Below are 16916 nucleotides of genomic sequence, written 5' to 3' on the forward strand. Positions count from 1 at the left end.
CCCCCCCCCAGCAGATGATGGCAGAAGAGATAGCGCTCTCTACAACAGACTTATAGAAGATATGCAGCATCTTGCTGCAAACGTTGAAGGACTTCAGCTTCCTCAAGAAGTACAGTCTGCTCTGTCCCTTCTTGTAGACGCTTCACTGTTGCATTTCCAGTCCAGTCTATTGTCCAGGTGAACTCCAAGGTATTTATACTTCTCCACCACCTCCACTTCTTCTCCCATGATAGAAATAGTGTTGGATCTGTTCCTGATTCTCTTGAAATCTACAATCATCTCCTTTGTCTTGTTCACATTCAAGATGAGATGATTGTTTCCACACCATGCCACAAAGCGGTCCACCAGTTCCCTGTACTCAGCTTCTTGTCCATCTCTGATACACCCGACCACTGCAGAGTCATCAGAATATTTCTGCAGATGACAGGAGTCTGTTTTGTACTGGAAATCTGAGGTGTACAGAGTGAAACAGAATGGTGAGAGTACAGTCCCCTGTGGTGCTCCTGACCACCTGGTCAGACACACAACCCTTCAGTCTCACAAACTGTGGTCTGTCCGTCAGGTAGTCTTTGATCCAGACGATTGTTGAGGCCTCCACCTGAGTCTTCTGGAGTTTCTGACAAAGCAAATCAGGCTGGATTGTGTTAAGTGCACTGGAGAAATCAAAGAACATGACTCTCACAGTGCTGTCTGCCTTTTCTAGATGACAGTGAGTTTGCTGAAGCAGGTGTATGATGGCATCTTCAACTCCAAGTCCACGCTGATAAGCAAACTGCAGTGGGTCCTGATATGTGCTTGTTTGTCTAGTCAGGTGTGTCAGCAGAAGTCTCTCTAGGACCTTCATGATGTGGGATGTCAGGGCAACAGGTCTATAGTCATTGAGGACTGATGGGTGCGTTTTCTTTGGCACTGGAACAAGACAGGATGTTTTCCACAACACTGGAACCTTCTTCTGGGTCAGGCTAAGGTTGAAGAGATGCTGCAGAACCCCACAGAGCTGCTCTGCACAGACCTTCAGGACTCTGGGACTGACACCATCTGGACCTGCAGCCTTATTCTGGTTCCGTCTCTCCAGCTGCTTCCTCACCTGACTTCTGGAAACGCAGAGGGGGGAGGCAATGGAGGTATCAGCATCTTCTGATTTGGTTGAAGACCAATATGTAGAAGAAGGGTCCATGACTGAGGTGGTAGATACAATATTTGAGGTGTGACAGGACAGCCTTGGGTCAATGGAGGGTGGTATGTATGTTTGGCTGTGGGCAAGAGAGGAGGATGCTGAGCTTGTTCCTGAACTGAACCGATTGAAGAATGTGTTCAGTTCATTGGCTCTGTCCAGGCTTCCATCCTTCTGATCCTCCTTCTGCTTGAAGCCTGTGATCTGTTTCATCCCTGACCACACCTCTCTGATATTGTTCTGTTGGAGCTTGCTCTCCAGCTTCTTCTTGTACACCTCCTTGCTGTTTCTTATCTTGACTTTTAGTTGCTTCTGTGTGCTCTTCAATAATTCCCTGTCTCCCTCCCTGAAGGCTCTTTTTTTCTGGTTTAGCAGTTCCTTCAGGTCAGTGGTGATCCAGGGTTTGTTATTGGGGAAGCATCTCACTGTTCTGGTGGGGATGGTGTTGTTTACACAGAAGTTTATATAGTCGGTCACACACTCAGTCATGGCATTGATGTCCTCTCCATGTGGCTGGCACAGTGCATCCCAGTCTGTAGCGTCAAAACAACCCCGCAGGGCTTCTTCAGCTTCCGTTGACCATTTTCTCACTGTTCTCTTTATTGCATTTCTCTTTATTATATAATATAATATTAGAATGTACTTTGTATATAAGCTATCTAATGTATATAAAATTTTAAAATGCCACAAAGTTGTGTGTGATACGAATGTATGAACCGAAGAGAAAAAAATAAAACGTTTCTCACTTCACAAGTCAACAGATTTGATCTTATTTACCTCAATGTGAATGTGATCCAACTATAACTGAAGCAAACAATGTAACATTAAAACTAAAATTAGTCTATAAAGCCGATTTAATCTCTGGTAATTATTGAATTGTTGTTGATAACTGATGATTCAACGTGTCTGCTGCTTCCTTAGATAGAAAACTATACTAAATAGCTTTTCTATGTATGTGAATGTTCCTGTAAATTCAATTCAAAATTCAAATTCAAAAATACTTTATTAATCCCAAAAGGAAATTATTTGTTGCTGTAACTCGTTAGCCTCATTTCATTAAGAGATGTTATAGATACTGATGGCTGTAGACAGGAGGGATCTCTTTTAAAGTGCCCTGAGACAACTTTGTTGTGATTTGGTGCTATATAAATAAACTGAATTGAAACTAAAATTGTTTTTGGTGTCAGTCTCCACACCATCACAGACATTTACACCTCCAGATGCAGGAAGAGGGCCACCTGCATCATGAAGGACCCCACTCACCCAGCACACACACTTTTTGCCCCGCTCCCCACAGGAAGGAGGTTGAGGAGCATTAAGTGTAGAACCACTAGACTGAGGAACAGCTTCTACCCTGAGGATGTTAGACTCATGAATCTCTAACCAGAATAATCACTGTAAGAAAAAAAAATCACTGTAATGTATTAATTGGTGATACTGTATGTGGCATATGTGCTGCTGATTATGTCATACTGCTGTATTCATTCGTACCCATCTGCTCACCACAGACTCATATACAGGTTGCTGTTGTTACGCCGTATTGTTTTACATTATTAGTGTTTAGCGTATATCTTAGATCTTTTTGCGTACCGTTTGGTGTATTTCATCCATCCATCCATCCATTTTCTTTACCCGCTTATTCCATTTTGGGTCACGGGGGTCGCTGGTGCCCATGTCCAGCAATCACTGTGCGAGGGGTGGGGTACACCCTGGACAGGTCTCCAGTCCATCACAGGGCCACACAGAGACAAACGAGACAAACAACCATTCACTCTCTCACTCACACCTAGGGACAATTTAGAGTTACCAATCAGCCTAACATGCATGTTTTTGGTCTGTGGGAGGAAACCGGAGTACCCGGAGAAAACCCACGCATGCACGGAGAGAACATGCAAACTCCACCCAGAAAGGCCCCTGGACCGGGGTTTGAACCAAGGACCTGCTCGCTGAGAGGCAGCAGCTCTACCAGTTGCTCCACCGTGCTGCCTGGTGTATTTCAATTCAATTCAATTTATTTATATAGCGCCAAGTCACAACAGAAGTCATCTTTGGGCACTGAAAAGAAACATTCACAGGCATATACAGTATATATACAGGTATATATATATATACATTATATACTGTATATTTATAAAATAAGTTAACAAAAATAATAAGTTAACATTTATATTTAAAAATAATAAGTTAACAGAAGCATTCATATATAAAAATAATAAGTTGATGTTATTTATCTGAGGGGCAGACTGCTTTGAATTTAACTCCATCACAGAACTCTCATCTTGAGCGAGCATGAAGGCGACAGTGGAAAGGAAAAACTCCCTCATGAGGGAGAAACCTTTAGCAGAACCAGACTCAGGACAAGCGGCCATCTGCTTCGACCGGCTGGATTTGGTAGGAACAGATACACAATGGCAGGTCAAGAATCACATGTTAAGATAGAAATAGTATCAAATGAAAACTATTTAATTTTTAAAAAATCATTTAAGAAAATTGGATCAATTTGTCCTCTAGTAGTCTAAGCTTAAGACAGCATGACAAGATGACCCTAACTATAGGATTTAGCAAAAAGGAAAGTCTTAAGTCCAGTCTTAAAACTGGACAATGTGTCAGCCTCACGGACAGAGATTGGAAGTTGGTTCCACAAGAGAGGAGCCTGATAACTGAAAGATCTGCCTCCCATTCTGTTTTTGTAAATTCTAGGAACCACAAGTAAACCTGCAGTCTGAGAGCGAAGTGCTCTGTTAGGGAAATATGGAACAACAAGATCTGTAATATAAGATGGAGCTAGGTTGTTGAGAGCTTTGTAGGTTAGAAGTAAGATTTTGAATTCTATTCTGGATTTGACAGGGAGCCAATGGAGAGAAGCTGAAACTGGAGAAATATGATCTCTCCCAGTAACTCCAGTTAATACTCTGGCAGCAGCATTTTGGATCAACTGAAGACGTTTTAAAGAAGTATTTGGACACCCAGATAATAAACCATTGCAATAGTCCAGTATAGACGTGACAAATGCATGGACCAGTTTTTCTGCATCATCTTTAGATCAGATGTTTCTAATGTTAGTGATATTACACAGGTGGAAGAAGCAGTTCTAGTAACATTTTTAATGTGGGGGATAAAAGACGTGTCCTGATCAAGAATAACACCAAGATTTTTAACATTAGAGCTGGAGGACAGATTAATGCCATCTAAGGAGGGAGAAAGACTGAAAAATTAATTTCTAAGATGTTCAGGTCCAAAAACCAAAACCTCAGTTTTGTCTGTGTTCAACAGGAGAAAATTAAGGGTCATCCAGGATTTTATGTCTTTAAGACATGCTTGTAGTCTAAGTAGCTGATTGGATTCATTGGGTTTAATGGACAAATATAATTGTGTGTCATCAGCATAACAATGAAAATTTATCCCATGCTGTTTAATAACTTTACCTAATGGAAGCATATATAAGAGTATTAGTCCAAGCACTGAACCCTGAGGAACTCCATGACTAACTTTGGTGTATGATTATGTATGTATTTCTTAGTGTATATCTTAGATCTTATTACTGTTTTTCTTTATAATTTGTACTTTTGTTGGATGTAACTGGGACCCTGTGTACACAATTTTGTTGTATCACCGTGTATGCAGTGAACATTTAGTGTTGACTACATAACAGGTAAATAATAATAAATATATGTTATTCTAATACTGTTATTATATCCCTTTATATGTAATTTCTGAGTTGTGTGTGTTATTGGCTGACTTCAGATCTAGTTAAGATCATCATTACTTATAAACAATATACAGTGTATATTTCTTACACATCATCTAACTGTTTTACATGATTGTTCAATTCAATTCAGTTTATTTATAAAGCACCAAATCACAACAAAGTTGTCTCAGGGCACTGAACAGAAACATTCACATACACACAAAAGCCAATTAGTAAAGTTCTCTATCTAAGGAAGAAATTTAAATTAACAAATATGTAATGAATGAAATTAACATTAATTATCTATTCTATTAATTTATTGTCAAAAGATTACAAGTAGTTTGTGACACAGATCCAGTTGGGCTTGCTGTGGATCAAATAGTTACTTGGCTGGTTGTGAGCTGTTGCCCTCTTTAGTCGCCATCTTTGCTCCTCCACAATGCCACGGATGCAAGCAGTGGGTAAGATGGGAGAGCGCTCTGGTTTATTTAACTCTACGGTCAGAAAACAAATCTTGTACTGGATTCTGGTAGAGACAGGAAGCCATAGAAGTGACTGCCGGACTAGTGTGATGTGCTTAGTTAGTTTTTGTTAACAGTCTAGCAGCACTGTTCTGCAAGAACTTGTGTTTTTGAAGATTTTATTTTGAAATGCTCAAAAGAGTTGAATTGAAAAGCCCAGCCTTGAAGACACAAAGACATGGACAAGTTTTCAGTATCGAGCCAAGATGAGAAATTTTTAGATGAAAAAAGAAGGTTTTACACAAGTGTTTGACATGGTAGTCAAAGAAAAGGTGAGGATCAAACTGGACACCAAGGTTGGTGATAATGGAGGTGAGTGTCCTGACCAGAAAAGGTTATAGCTATTATGGGAGATGACTGGAGCTGATTCAGGTCTCTCTTGTGTAGTGAACTAAGCCTCAGGTCAAAATCTGGCCCTGAGGGCCTTCCTGGAACAGGAACTGTCATGTCATTGATTTGTATCCAGAAATACAAATTAAGCTCATCCAGAGACTTTCTAATTGTATCCGGCACTGATCAATTGAAAGAACACTCTCTTTTTTATTATCATTACTATTTTACAAATGTCTTGATAATCAAAAGTGTATTTAGTTCAAATCATTTTTAAATGTTGAAGTGAACTACTCATTTTCAATCAACTGTGAAACAGTATTAATGATTTTTAATCCTCATTCAAAGTAGAAATCTAGTTAATGTCTGTTACAGAGTAATTATTCATTTTCTTGATCTTCTGTCTGAAATGAGCAAGTTGTGATGTCGGTCAAAAGTCGGAGACAAACGCAAACAAGTTTGTTGGAACGAACTGTCATGTTTTTAAAACCTCTCAGACAGAAACAGAGGAGCTGGCGCCTGTTTCCTCCCATCTCGCCTAAACATTTCTCTTGTTTGTCTCAAAAACATTTTTCTGTCTGTTCCAAAACATCTCACTGTTTTTCTGACTTCTAGTGACCTCTTACGTCACTAAAACCACACCCCTGATTGGCTCTTTCAGCCAATCAGGACTTCCCAAATGAACCGGAAACAGAACTCTTTAAATGTCGACACTTCCTAGTTCCAAGGAGTTCAGTTCGGAGAGCAGAACCGAACAGGAAAGTTGCTGGAGAGAACAAGAAGTTCCAGACATGATCCGAAGTTCTTCCGAGTCTCGTGGGGATTATGGAATCTTCCACATCTGAGTGGAACCTCTGACGGGCTCACAGCTCATGTGAGTCCACCCGTGAGGTGAGCGTGGTGTTGAACGAAGTACCGTCACTACTTCGGACGATTCGCAGCTGTTCCTACGGAGACGCTGGAAAGGTAGCGTTAAATGGAACTCCGTACCAGTGGAGACATCTTCTACAAGGTAACGAGTCCCTCACTACCTAAGTGTACCGAGGTGGAGCTGGGTTCGGATGGAGGGTGCCGTTCGTTATCAACCCACTTTTCCCTCATCCATCTCTCTCCATTTAAACTCCTTCATTTTCCCATCTTTAAAACTCTTCTATCTGCCAGTAAATCATCCAGATATTTTCATAAATGTCTGTTGTAATTAGGCTGTGTTATTGCGTACAATCAGAATAATCACGTGTACAATGTTTGATGTTAAATTTTGATTCTGTTAATAAATGACCACATTCATTTTGATGGGTCAAAGAAAATTAACGTCTCACGTCACTGATTAAACCATCTCCCACACAGTATCTCTGTCACATATCTGTCAAGTAGCTCAAAAAAGAGAGAATCCGTTTAAATTAAGTATAATATCAGGTACTTGAACTAGTCCAGATATTATAACGTGTAGTGCAGCTCCGAAGCTAAACGAAGCTAACCGACCTATCCCACTACACTTGTAAATGAGTCCTCGAGGCTCAATGGGATTAACTTGTCTAAATAAAGGTTGAATGATGGGAAGTTCCAATCAACATGACTTTATTTCCTCCAGACAGATAGTGAGTGTAGAGATAGTGATGATGGTGGGGTGGTGTGGAAGATGAAGCAGCTGATAGGTGGCACATTTATGTAAAGATAGTGTCATCAGCATAGCAGTGGAAGGATATTCCATGGTGGTTGATGATCTGAGTAAGAGGAAGCATGTACAATATGAAGAGAGTAGAGCCAAAAACTGATCCTTGAGGAACTTCTCAAGTGGCAGCATGAATCTTTGACTTGGCTCCTATGATGGCAACATGTTAAGCGCTATTTGAAAGATAGAAGTGGAAGACATCAAAGTTCATGCTCAATCATCCAGGTACAAAATCCAATAATGGTCAGTCAGGTCATCTAGCCAGTTTCTTTTTTGTGGATTGATTCCTCCCAGGCAGGCAGCCACAGCCAAAGTGGTTCAAGGTCTCAAAGTTCATGCTCAATAATCCAGGTACAAAATCAATTAATGGTCTCAGGTCATCTGGACAGTTTCTTTTTGTGTGTAAAGACATTTTGCCCTCTATAGTAGTTTCCCCACTAAGCAGTACACTCCTTTAGTGGACCAACCAGTATGCTGGTGATAAGATGGTTTCTGGGGGCTGCCCTGTCCCCCATCGACTCCTCCTATGCAGGCAGCTACAGCCAAAGTGATTCAAGACATCAAAGTTCATGCTCAATCATCCAGGTAGAAAATCCAATAATGGTCAATCAGGTCATCTGGACAGTTCAGTTTTTGTGGAAAGACATTTCGCCCTCTATCTGGAGGGCTGTGGCTGCCTGTCGACTGGGGACAGGACAGCCCCCAGAAACCATCTTATCACAAGCAAACTGGTTGGTCCACTAAAGGAGTGTACTGCTTCGTGGGGAAAACGTTTACTTGTGACTCCTCAGACTGATGAAGCCCTCCGGATAGCGGGCAAAACGTCTTTCCACAAAAAAGAAACTGTCCAGATGACCTGATTTACCATTACTGGATAGGAGTGGAATCAGTCAAGAGCAGTATCTCAAAGCCCATTAGGATGAAAGAGGTGGTTCAGGAGAACGTTGTGATCACTCGTATCAAATGCTGAAGACAGACCAAGAAGGATAAGAAGAGATGGTGAGTCGGCATTTTCTGCCATCGACAGGCCGCTGGTGAACCTGAACAAAGCTGGATCAGTGGAGTGTGCAAAGTGGAATCTGGACTGAAACTTTTCAAACTGGCTGAGGTACAGCTATTTTTGAGTTTCCTAGAATCAGTTGATGGTGGCGGCCATCTTGAATTGGGTTGACAATCAGTTGTAGACGCTCATCCACAGATTACTTTGAGAATTTCATTCAAATCTGTTCAGTGGTTCATGAGATTTTTTTTTTTTTTTTGCTAACACATACATGCACACAGACACAAACATGCTCAATCACGTTCAGTAGCAGGTGATAATTACATAATGTATATGAATCACAGTGTACTCACATCCAGCCCAACGGGTCCGACACCCTGTGGGAGACAAAACATAAAATATGAGTTCCAAACAGAGACTCAAGCCAAGTCCTTCACATTAACATTCAGTTACATTCAGCGCTACCTCTTACCAAAATGTGATATCTGTATTTTAAATACTGCATACATACCGACATTCAGACTTTACTGGGTTGCAGCAGGTATAAATATAAAACAGAAATACTGCAAGATAAACATGTGAACTCACGGGCTCTCCAGCAGGCCCTTGAACTCCAGGATCCCCCTAAAATCGACAAGATCACATCATAACTGTGAGAACGGGACATGGACGTCCTGAGACCCACGTCCTTACGTGGAGACATCAGCTTCTGTGCACCCTAAAACACCATCATGTTTAATTAGACCTGCTGTCCTGACTCAGGGCACTTGATGTGAATTTTCACAACTGTTACTTTTTTTAATTTATTTTAATTAATAACATTTTTGATTCACCAGTCATTCAATAACAATAGTTATTTTAATGTCTATGAGGTCCTACTGCATCAGGTAAATTTAAAAACAGACCAAATAAAAGCTCAGGTCTTCACTGTGGATGTGAATCAGTAGAAACAAATTTAAGAGCTCAGTTTCCTGTTGAGATGATTCATTTACCTTTGAGCCTTTTGGACCCACTGGACCTGGATCCCCAGGAGGTCCTACAGGTCCCTGCAGAGAGGACACAAGGTTTATTAAAATTCACATGTTTGGCTGTGGGCGGCACATATAGAAGAGTTTCAGTTAGAAAGATACAGGATCGAATCCCGAGCTGGGACCCCTCTGGGTGGATCTAGGACCCGACTTACCTTTGTTAGATTGTTCTACCTGGATTATTGAGCACCAGGATACTTTCTGGGTGGAGTTCTCTCTGTTCGTTTGTTTTGTACAAGTACCCGGCCTTCCTCCCACAGACCAAAAACATGCATGGTAAATGGTAACTCTAAATTGTCCCATGAGTGAGACAGTGAATGGTTGTTTGTCTCTATGTGTCCCTGTGATGGACTTGGACCTGTCCAGGGTGTCCCCCACCTCTCACACAGTAACTGATGGATATGAGCACCAGTGACCCAGAAATGAAGAAGCGAGCAAAGATAATGGCTGCTTGGATATTTGATCATGATCTGCTGAAAAATTCAGAGGTGTCTTCAGAAATGTTTTAATGGGGTGTCCATATGTTAGCCACTGAAAATCCTTGAGGGGGTACACCAAAACCAAAAGCCAGAACCGACTTTCAGAAGACTTATTATTTTGTTGTCATATACAGGTTACTTGGGGGCACTCATGTTTATTTTTTCATCTATTTCCAGGTTTATGACATTTTTTAGCAACTTTCAGGCACTCGTAAATCAAAGTGTACACATTTTTCCTCGTTGTTTATAAAATGTCCTCTTTTATAACATTTAAATCAAAAGTTACTGAATGAAGAAATAGCCTGACCTAAAATGACTGATTCTTCCTCTGGTTGGTTCATCCCGTAGGATTAAACGTCTTAACTTACCTTTCATTGTTTAGATCGTATGTGTCAAACTGAAGGCCCATGGGCCAGATCAGGCCTTTGTTATTATTTTATTTGGTCCATAAGATAAAAGTTTAAATGAATTACCAGTCAGTAACAAAATGAAGTCTCTAATGCTTCTGATCTTACATTTAAAAAAACCTGAACTTACTTAGAGCAGATTTTTCAGAGCAGTTTGCCAATTTAAAGTCAAAAGATAAAAAAGTTGGAAAAGATAGTAAGTTTTCATTTTGGCGCAGAAAAAGCAACAAAAGAAAATTTGAACTGATCACAGATAAACTTGCACTCAATATTTAATTTGTTTTCTTCTCATTTCAAAGCAAAATATTAATTTAATTAATTTAATTTAATAAAATTGAATGTATATTTGGATTTTTTTTACAACTAATTTAATGGATTACAATAAAATGTGCTAGTAAGAAGTATATAACAAAAACCCTGCTGATAGAAAGCAAGGCATAAGAATTGAATAATGATCATTTTATCATTCATATCATTTGTTCATTAATAAATAGGTGGTTCTAAAATACATATAATGTGGTATTGGGCAAAGATAATTTGTGTTTCCTATTTGAATAATTTGTCATATTACATTTGAAATCAAGATAATTTTATAAATATTTTAATCAGTTTTAACTGTTTCAGGTTTTTCTTTTCAGCCTCTTGTTGAAGTTTGACCATCCTGGTTCAGATCTTCTTTAAACCTTTTTTAATGAGTACCTGCTACAAGAACTTCCAGTTAGTCAAAGGAAGTGAAAATTAAGTCACTTTAAACCAGTTTTTTAATGTTGGACATTTCTTAGATTTGATCTGAATGTTCTGGTCCTTCCTTTGGCCAACAGATGACCGACGTGTTCGCCCAGCCCGGGTCCGTCACCGCAGCAGACAGGAAGCACACTGGCACCATTCTGCTCCTCTCCCAGCATACAGGTCGCTCCTGTCAGCCGTCTCTGGGAAGCCCATTCCACTGCCCTCCCTTCAGACGTGCACAAAAAGAACCCTGTTCCTGTCAGGAAGCTGCTCCAGACTCGCCCCTAAACAGCCAGATTGATTTATTCGGGGAACGTTTTTCTTACCTAACAGAGGCCAAGACAAACTGTTCACACAGCAGCAGATTTAAATTTCAATCCTCATCTTCTCGATCGGGGGTGTCTAAAGTCTTGGACACAGGCCAGAACCATCTAGCTGAAAAGACTTTATATTTTAGTCTGTGCTCTGGTATGAAATCTTACAATGAGTCAGTCACTAAAACTGATTCTTTGAAAGATTTAAGGGACACCAACAAAAAGGAACTTGAATTATTCTTAAATTAAGCCCACTCCACATGCTGGGAACAGAGTCCCATGTCCCTGTATTGAGGATTAAAGCCTCATCCTCACTGACCTACACAAGGCGAGGTCAGTGAACAAGGCCAGGCTGATTCTGGCAGATCCTGATCATCCACTCCATGGTGCGTTCAGGTTGCTTCCATCTGGACGCAGGTATCTGCAGCCCAGATGTAGAACGAACAGACTGAAAAACTCTGTAGTGATCAGGTTTCTCAAGGAACATTGATGACGTCAGTATTTTTATTTTAATGTTTTAATGTCTTGTGTAGTTTGGATGGTTTATAGCTACTGACTGTGAAACTAATTGCCGCTCGGGGATAATAAAGATCCTTGAGCTTGAACACTTGCTACACAGAACCAAGTTTTATAAATGGTTAACCAAACGTCTCCATTTTAGTAAAAGTCAGTCAGTGTTTGTGATAGCTTTTATAACAAAGCTGGAATAAACGTATGAGAAATTAAAACACAGTTTGCACTGGGTGTCCATCTGCACCAGCCTCTTAAACCTGCGGGCCAAAACCATTTCAATCGAGGGTCATGATGGCCTGTAGGCCATACTTTGGACCACCCTTTTCCAGATTAATGCAGATAAAGTCCAAATAATTCTGGTATGGTTGTGTCAAACTGCTGTAAAATGTGTCTGGTGGATGAGTTCCCCACAGACGTGATGTTTGACTTACATCTGCCCCTGGAAGACCTGCGGACCCAGGAGCCCCATCTTTGCCATTAGCACCGGCAGGACCCTGAAAACAGAAGATTCAGCAACATCAGTCCAAACGTTAGCATCCAGAACAGCTTGTGTCGTTAAACTGTGACTCACTGGTGGTCCGGTCACTGTGGAGTCTTCGCCTCGCTCACCCTGAAGACACCAGAGACAGGAACACAAACGTTAGTCATGAACGCAGCTTCCTGTTCTGTCAGATTGTCTCATTTACACGTGAAATTAAAACAGTCATATACAACGTTGAAACTCTGGGTAAAGATGGACGCAGTGCTGTTGTTGTATTTTAAACGGAGCCTCCTGACTCAAACAGCTGCTGTCTGATGATCTGAGAGGTGACTGGCTCAGTGACCTGAAAAATAACTTCTTTTTAAACAGAGAGAAAATTTCAGACTCACATCAATCCCGTCCACGCCGGGGACACCAGCTATGCCAGGAGGTCCTGGGGGGCCTCTGGGACCGACTGCACCCCTCTTTAAAACAAACACAGAATCAGTTTTTGTTTTTCCGTCACCGAACATGCAGCGCTGCAGCTGTTTCTGTGCAGGGCCTGCTCACACAGAGGCCCATTGTCTGCGTGACGCGAGGGGAAAGGTCATGAAACTGAACCTGGCTTGAGTTTAGCCCCATTATGCTGCCTAAGTAGCTGCATGTGTTCAGATTACTGCTGCTGTCTGGACTGTAGCGCTGTACGGTGGACACGCTGGGATTAAGAGGCTTTTTGGATAAATATTGTCCAAGATGTTTATGACAGTACAATGGTGCAGATTGTAAAAAAAATAATGCAACATCTACTTTAAGTTCACCTCGTAATATTTACACGCTCCATCCCAGGTGATAGTTCACCCTAAACTGAAGTTCTGTTAAAACAACATCTGAGACAGATTTCATCAAACGGCTCCGAGCGTTTAACCAGCACAGGTCAGTTTTCATTTGGCTCATATCAGAAAAACACTAGAACATCTAAGCAGTTAAAAAACAGAAAAACTACATAAATCATAACATCATAGAACATTAAAACTAAACTGAAGGCCAGACTGACCCTCACAGATGCTCTGAAATGATGATCCTTAGAAAAATTAAAACATTTTGATTTTCAGTCTGATATTAGCACGTGATCCACTGCAGCCTGCCTACACCTCATAGTCTCAGCACCTTCCTCTCACCTGAGCCCAACAGATCAGCACCATCTGCAGGAAAAGCACCAGCAGGGACTCCTGAGAAATCCTTAATAGGGCCATAGTCGTCTTCAGATGCAGGCAAAGCTTAAAAGCCTCGTTTTACCAGGTCAGTCGGGGCTCTTTGACAGTCCACCTGCCAGTGCGGCCCCCAACTAAAAGCCCACTGTGTGCTGGAACGAGACGATGTGAGAGAGTCCTGCTGGGAACCTGAGGCTCAGCCGACCTGAGAGGGAGGGGTTCTGTGGACTCAGACTGCTGACTGATTCTCTCCACTTAGAAAGTTTAATGCTTAAAGTAAAAATACATTACAGGTATTTTTTAATCATGGTGTTATAAACTATTATCACTGTTGTTACTAACATCTGATTGTTTTACTCTGCTAATGGACTTTGCTCCATTGTCTTATTGGTCACAGTTTCCACAACAATCTTTCACTTGTAAGCACTTCTGAGGTTAGAAGATGCATCACAGATCTGGAAAACAGAACATTACAAACAGGTCCAGACTCCCACAAAGACATACACAACTATGACAACAACATTAGGTAACACAAAGATACAACCAGATCCAACAAAGTTAAGTCAGGTCCTCTGGACGGTTTCTTTTTGTTGAAACAGTTCGTCTTTCATCCAAAGGACTTCATCAGTCTGAGGAGCCGCAACAAATTCAGTCTTATGTGGCTGTTATGGCGGCGCACAGAAGTGTGGTGGCTTCTCATGCTAATGGGATTATTATTTTAATTATTTTAATTCCTGAGGCTGTTTTTGTCACTAGTTCAGTGCTAAATTCACGGCTCAAGTTCAGCTCAACCGAACTGATGGCCATGAGAAACAGTTTGGTTATTAATATATCACAGAGGCTGAAATCTGCACTCGGCAGACAGCGGCCCCTGAGGACAACGGAACGGCGCAGCAACGTGTAAGGAGCAACGGTCAAGAGGAAACGATGTGCCCGGAAACAGAAGAGGGGGAAGCGGGCAGGCATGTTGGCCCAGTTAAAGGCTAGAAGGCCACCGATTCCTACTCTCTTTCTGGCCAGTGTCCACTCTCTGGATAACAAAATGGACTTGTTACATCTGAGGATGAGTGTTTCTACAGAGATGAAGAATTGTGCTGTTCTTTGCTTAATGGAATCCTGGCTTAACAACAACATGCCAGACTCAGCTTTCTAGATCAACTGTCTTCAGTTAGTCTGAGCAGACCGTGACCATCGGTCGGATAAAACATGGGGGGGGGGGGACTTTGTATGTTCGTGAATGAAGATTGGTGAATGAACTGTGAACTGGTAAAAAGCTACTGCTCTGAAGCGATAGAAATTATTACTGTGAAAGTCAGACGTACTATCTGCCATGGGAATTTACTGCAGTGTTCTTTACCATTGTTTGAATACCGCCAGTTGCTAATGCTAACGAAGCATCAAAGAAGCTGTATGACACCATTAGCTCACTGCAGATAAAGCACCGGGAGGCATTTTACATGGTTGCGGGGGACTTTAACCACATGAAACTGATGGACACTCTGCCCAGTTTTTACCAGCATGTCACCTTTCTTACACGAGGAGACAACACTCTGGACTGTGTGTACACTAACATTCACGGTGCGTACAGAGTTCTTCCTCGCCCCCATCTTGGCCTCTCCGACTACATCGCAATCCTGCTGGTGCCAGCAAATCGTTTGTTGATGAGACGAATGAGGCCAACAAAGAAGACAGTCACTGTGTGGCCCAGGGATGTAGACTCTGTGCTCCAGGACTGTTTTCAGTGCACAGATTGGCAGGTCTTCAGAGAGGCGGCTACATATGAGGGAGAGGTGGACCTGGAGGAATACACCTCCTCTGTTCTTGGCTTCATCTACAAGTGTGTTGATGATATTATCACCATCGGGACAGTAACCTGTTATCTGAATCAGAAACTCTGGCTGAATGCTGAGGTGAGAGCTCTGCTGAAAACTAGGGATGCTGCATTCAGGACAGGTGAGGCATCAGCACTTCGAGAGGCAAGGAAAAGATTGACTGCAGGCACTGCAAGGGCCAAAGCCACATACACCCAGAAAATTCAGGGTCGCTTCATCACCAATGACCCCCGGCACATGTGGAAGGGCATCAAGTGCATTATGACCTACAACATCAAGGATGCACAATGCCCAAGGGACCCCTCATTGCCAGATGCACTCAATAAGTTCTATGCTTACTTTGAGGATCCTAACACCACCCCCAGCACTAGACTTATACCATCACCCAGCGATACGCCCCTCTGTGTGACCACAGCAGATGAAGACCTTCAGAGGAAGATCCTCCAGTGAATCAACCCCCATAAGGCTACAGGCCCTGACAACATCCCAGGTTCTGTACTGAAGGACTGCGCATACCAGCTGTCTGAGGTGATGGCAGACATCTCAACACCTCACTGTCATTGGCAGTTATCCCCCCTGCTTTAAGTCTGCCACTATTGTCCCTGCACCTAAGTGCTCCATAGTGACAGGCCTGAATGACTACCAACCCATAGCCTTAACATTGGTAGTCATGAAGTGCTTCGAGAGGCTGGTAATGACCCACATCAAGGACTCCATCGACATCACTGTGGACCCACATCAGTACGTCTACAGAAGGAACCGCTCCACTGCTGCTGCCATCTCATCGGTGGGCCACACAGCACCCAATTGGAGAGCAAAAATTCTTACACAAGTCTGCTCTTTATGGATTTCTCCTTGGCCTTCAACACCATCATCCCACAGACTCTGGTGCAGAAGCTCTCCTTTCTTGGACTGAGTCCCACACTGGGGAACTGGATTCCAAACTTTCTGACCAACAGACCTCAGACTGTCAGGATCTACAACACCTTCTCCTCCTCCATCACTCTCAGCACTGGCTCGTGAGAGGGCTGCTTTCTGAGCCTCCTCCTGTACACTCTGTTGACACATGAATGCTCGGCTAGACACCCCAGCTGCCATATAGTGAAGTTTGTGGACAACACAGCAGCAGTGGGACACATCACAAACAATGATGAGTCCAACTACAGAGAGGAGGTGGAAAACCTGGTGCAGTGGTGCAGAGGCAATAATCTCTGCATGATTGTGAAGACGACCAAGGCGATGGTGGTGGAGTTCACAAGGGACAAGGATCCTCTTCATCCCCTACACATCGGAGGAGCAGATGTGGGGGTGGTCTCCTGCTACAGGTACCTGGGGGTGCATATATCCAGTGACCTCACCTGGAGAGCCAACACTTCCTGTCTGGTCAAGAAGGCCCACCAGTGTCTCGACTTCCTCAGGAAGCTGAAGAGAGCTGGACTTGGGAGCTCTGTCCTGAGGAGCTTCTATTGCTGTGTGGTGGAGAGCGTTCTCTGCAATTGTATCACCGTGTGGCACGGCAGCTGCACTGCTGCTGAGAGGATGGCTCTGCAGAGGGTGC

General features: G+C 42.4%; 1 protein-coding gene across 1 annotated transcript in view; it reads right to left on the reverse strand.

Moving 5' to 3' along the window:
• LOC119422529 (collagen alpha-1(IX) chain) overlaps nt 1-8902 on the reverse strand; it is a 52712-nt gene extending 43810 nt beyond the window's left edge. Inside the window, exons 1-2 of the mRNA XM_037689906.1 lie at nt 8897-8902; nt 8739-8762 (exon numbers count right to left, since the gene is read on the reverse strand). Coding sequence (XP_037545834.1) covers nt 8739-8762; nt 8897-8902 — 30 coding nt within the window. The remainder of the gene's footprint in view (nt 1-8738; nt 8763-8896) is intronic.
• Nucleotides 8903-16916: the final 8014 nt, after the last annotated feature.

The sequence above is a fragment of the Nematolebias whitei genome, chromosome 16, assembly GCF_014905685.2.
Source record: "Nematolebias whitei isolate Nwh7 chromosome 16, NemWhi1, whole genome shotgun sequence".
In the NCBI taxonomy this organism is placed as follows: domain Eukaryota; kingdom Metazoa; phylum Chordata; class Actinopteri; order Cyprinodontiformes; family Rivulidae; genus Nematolebias; species Nematolebias whitei.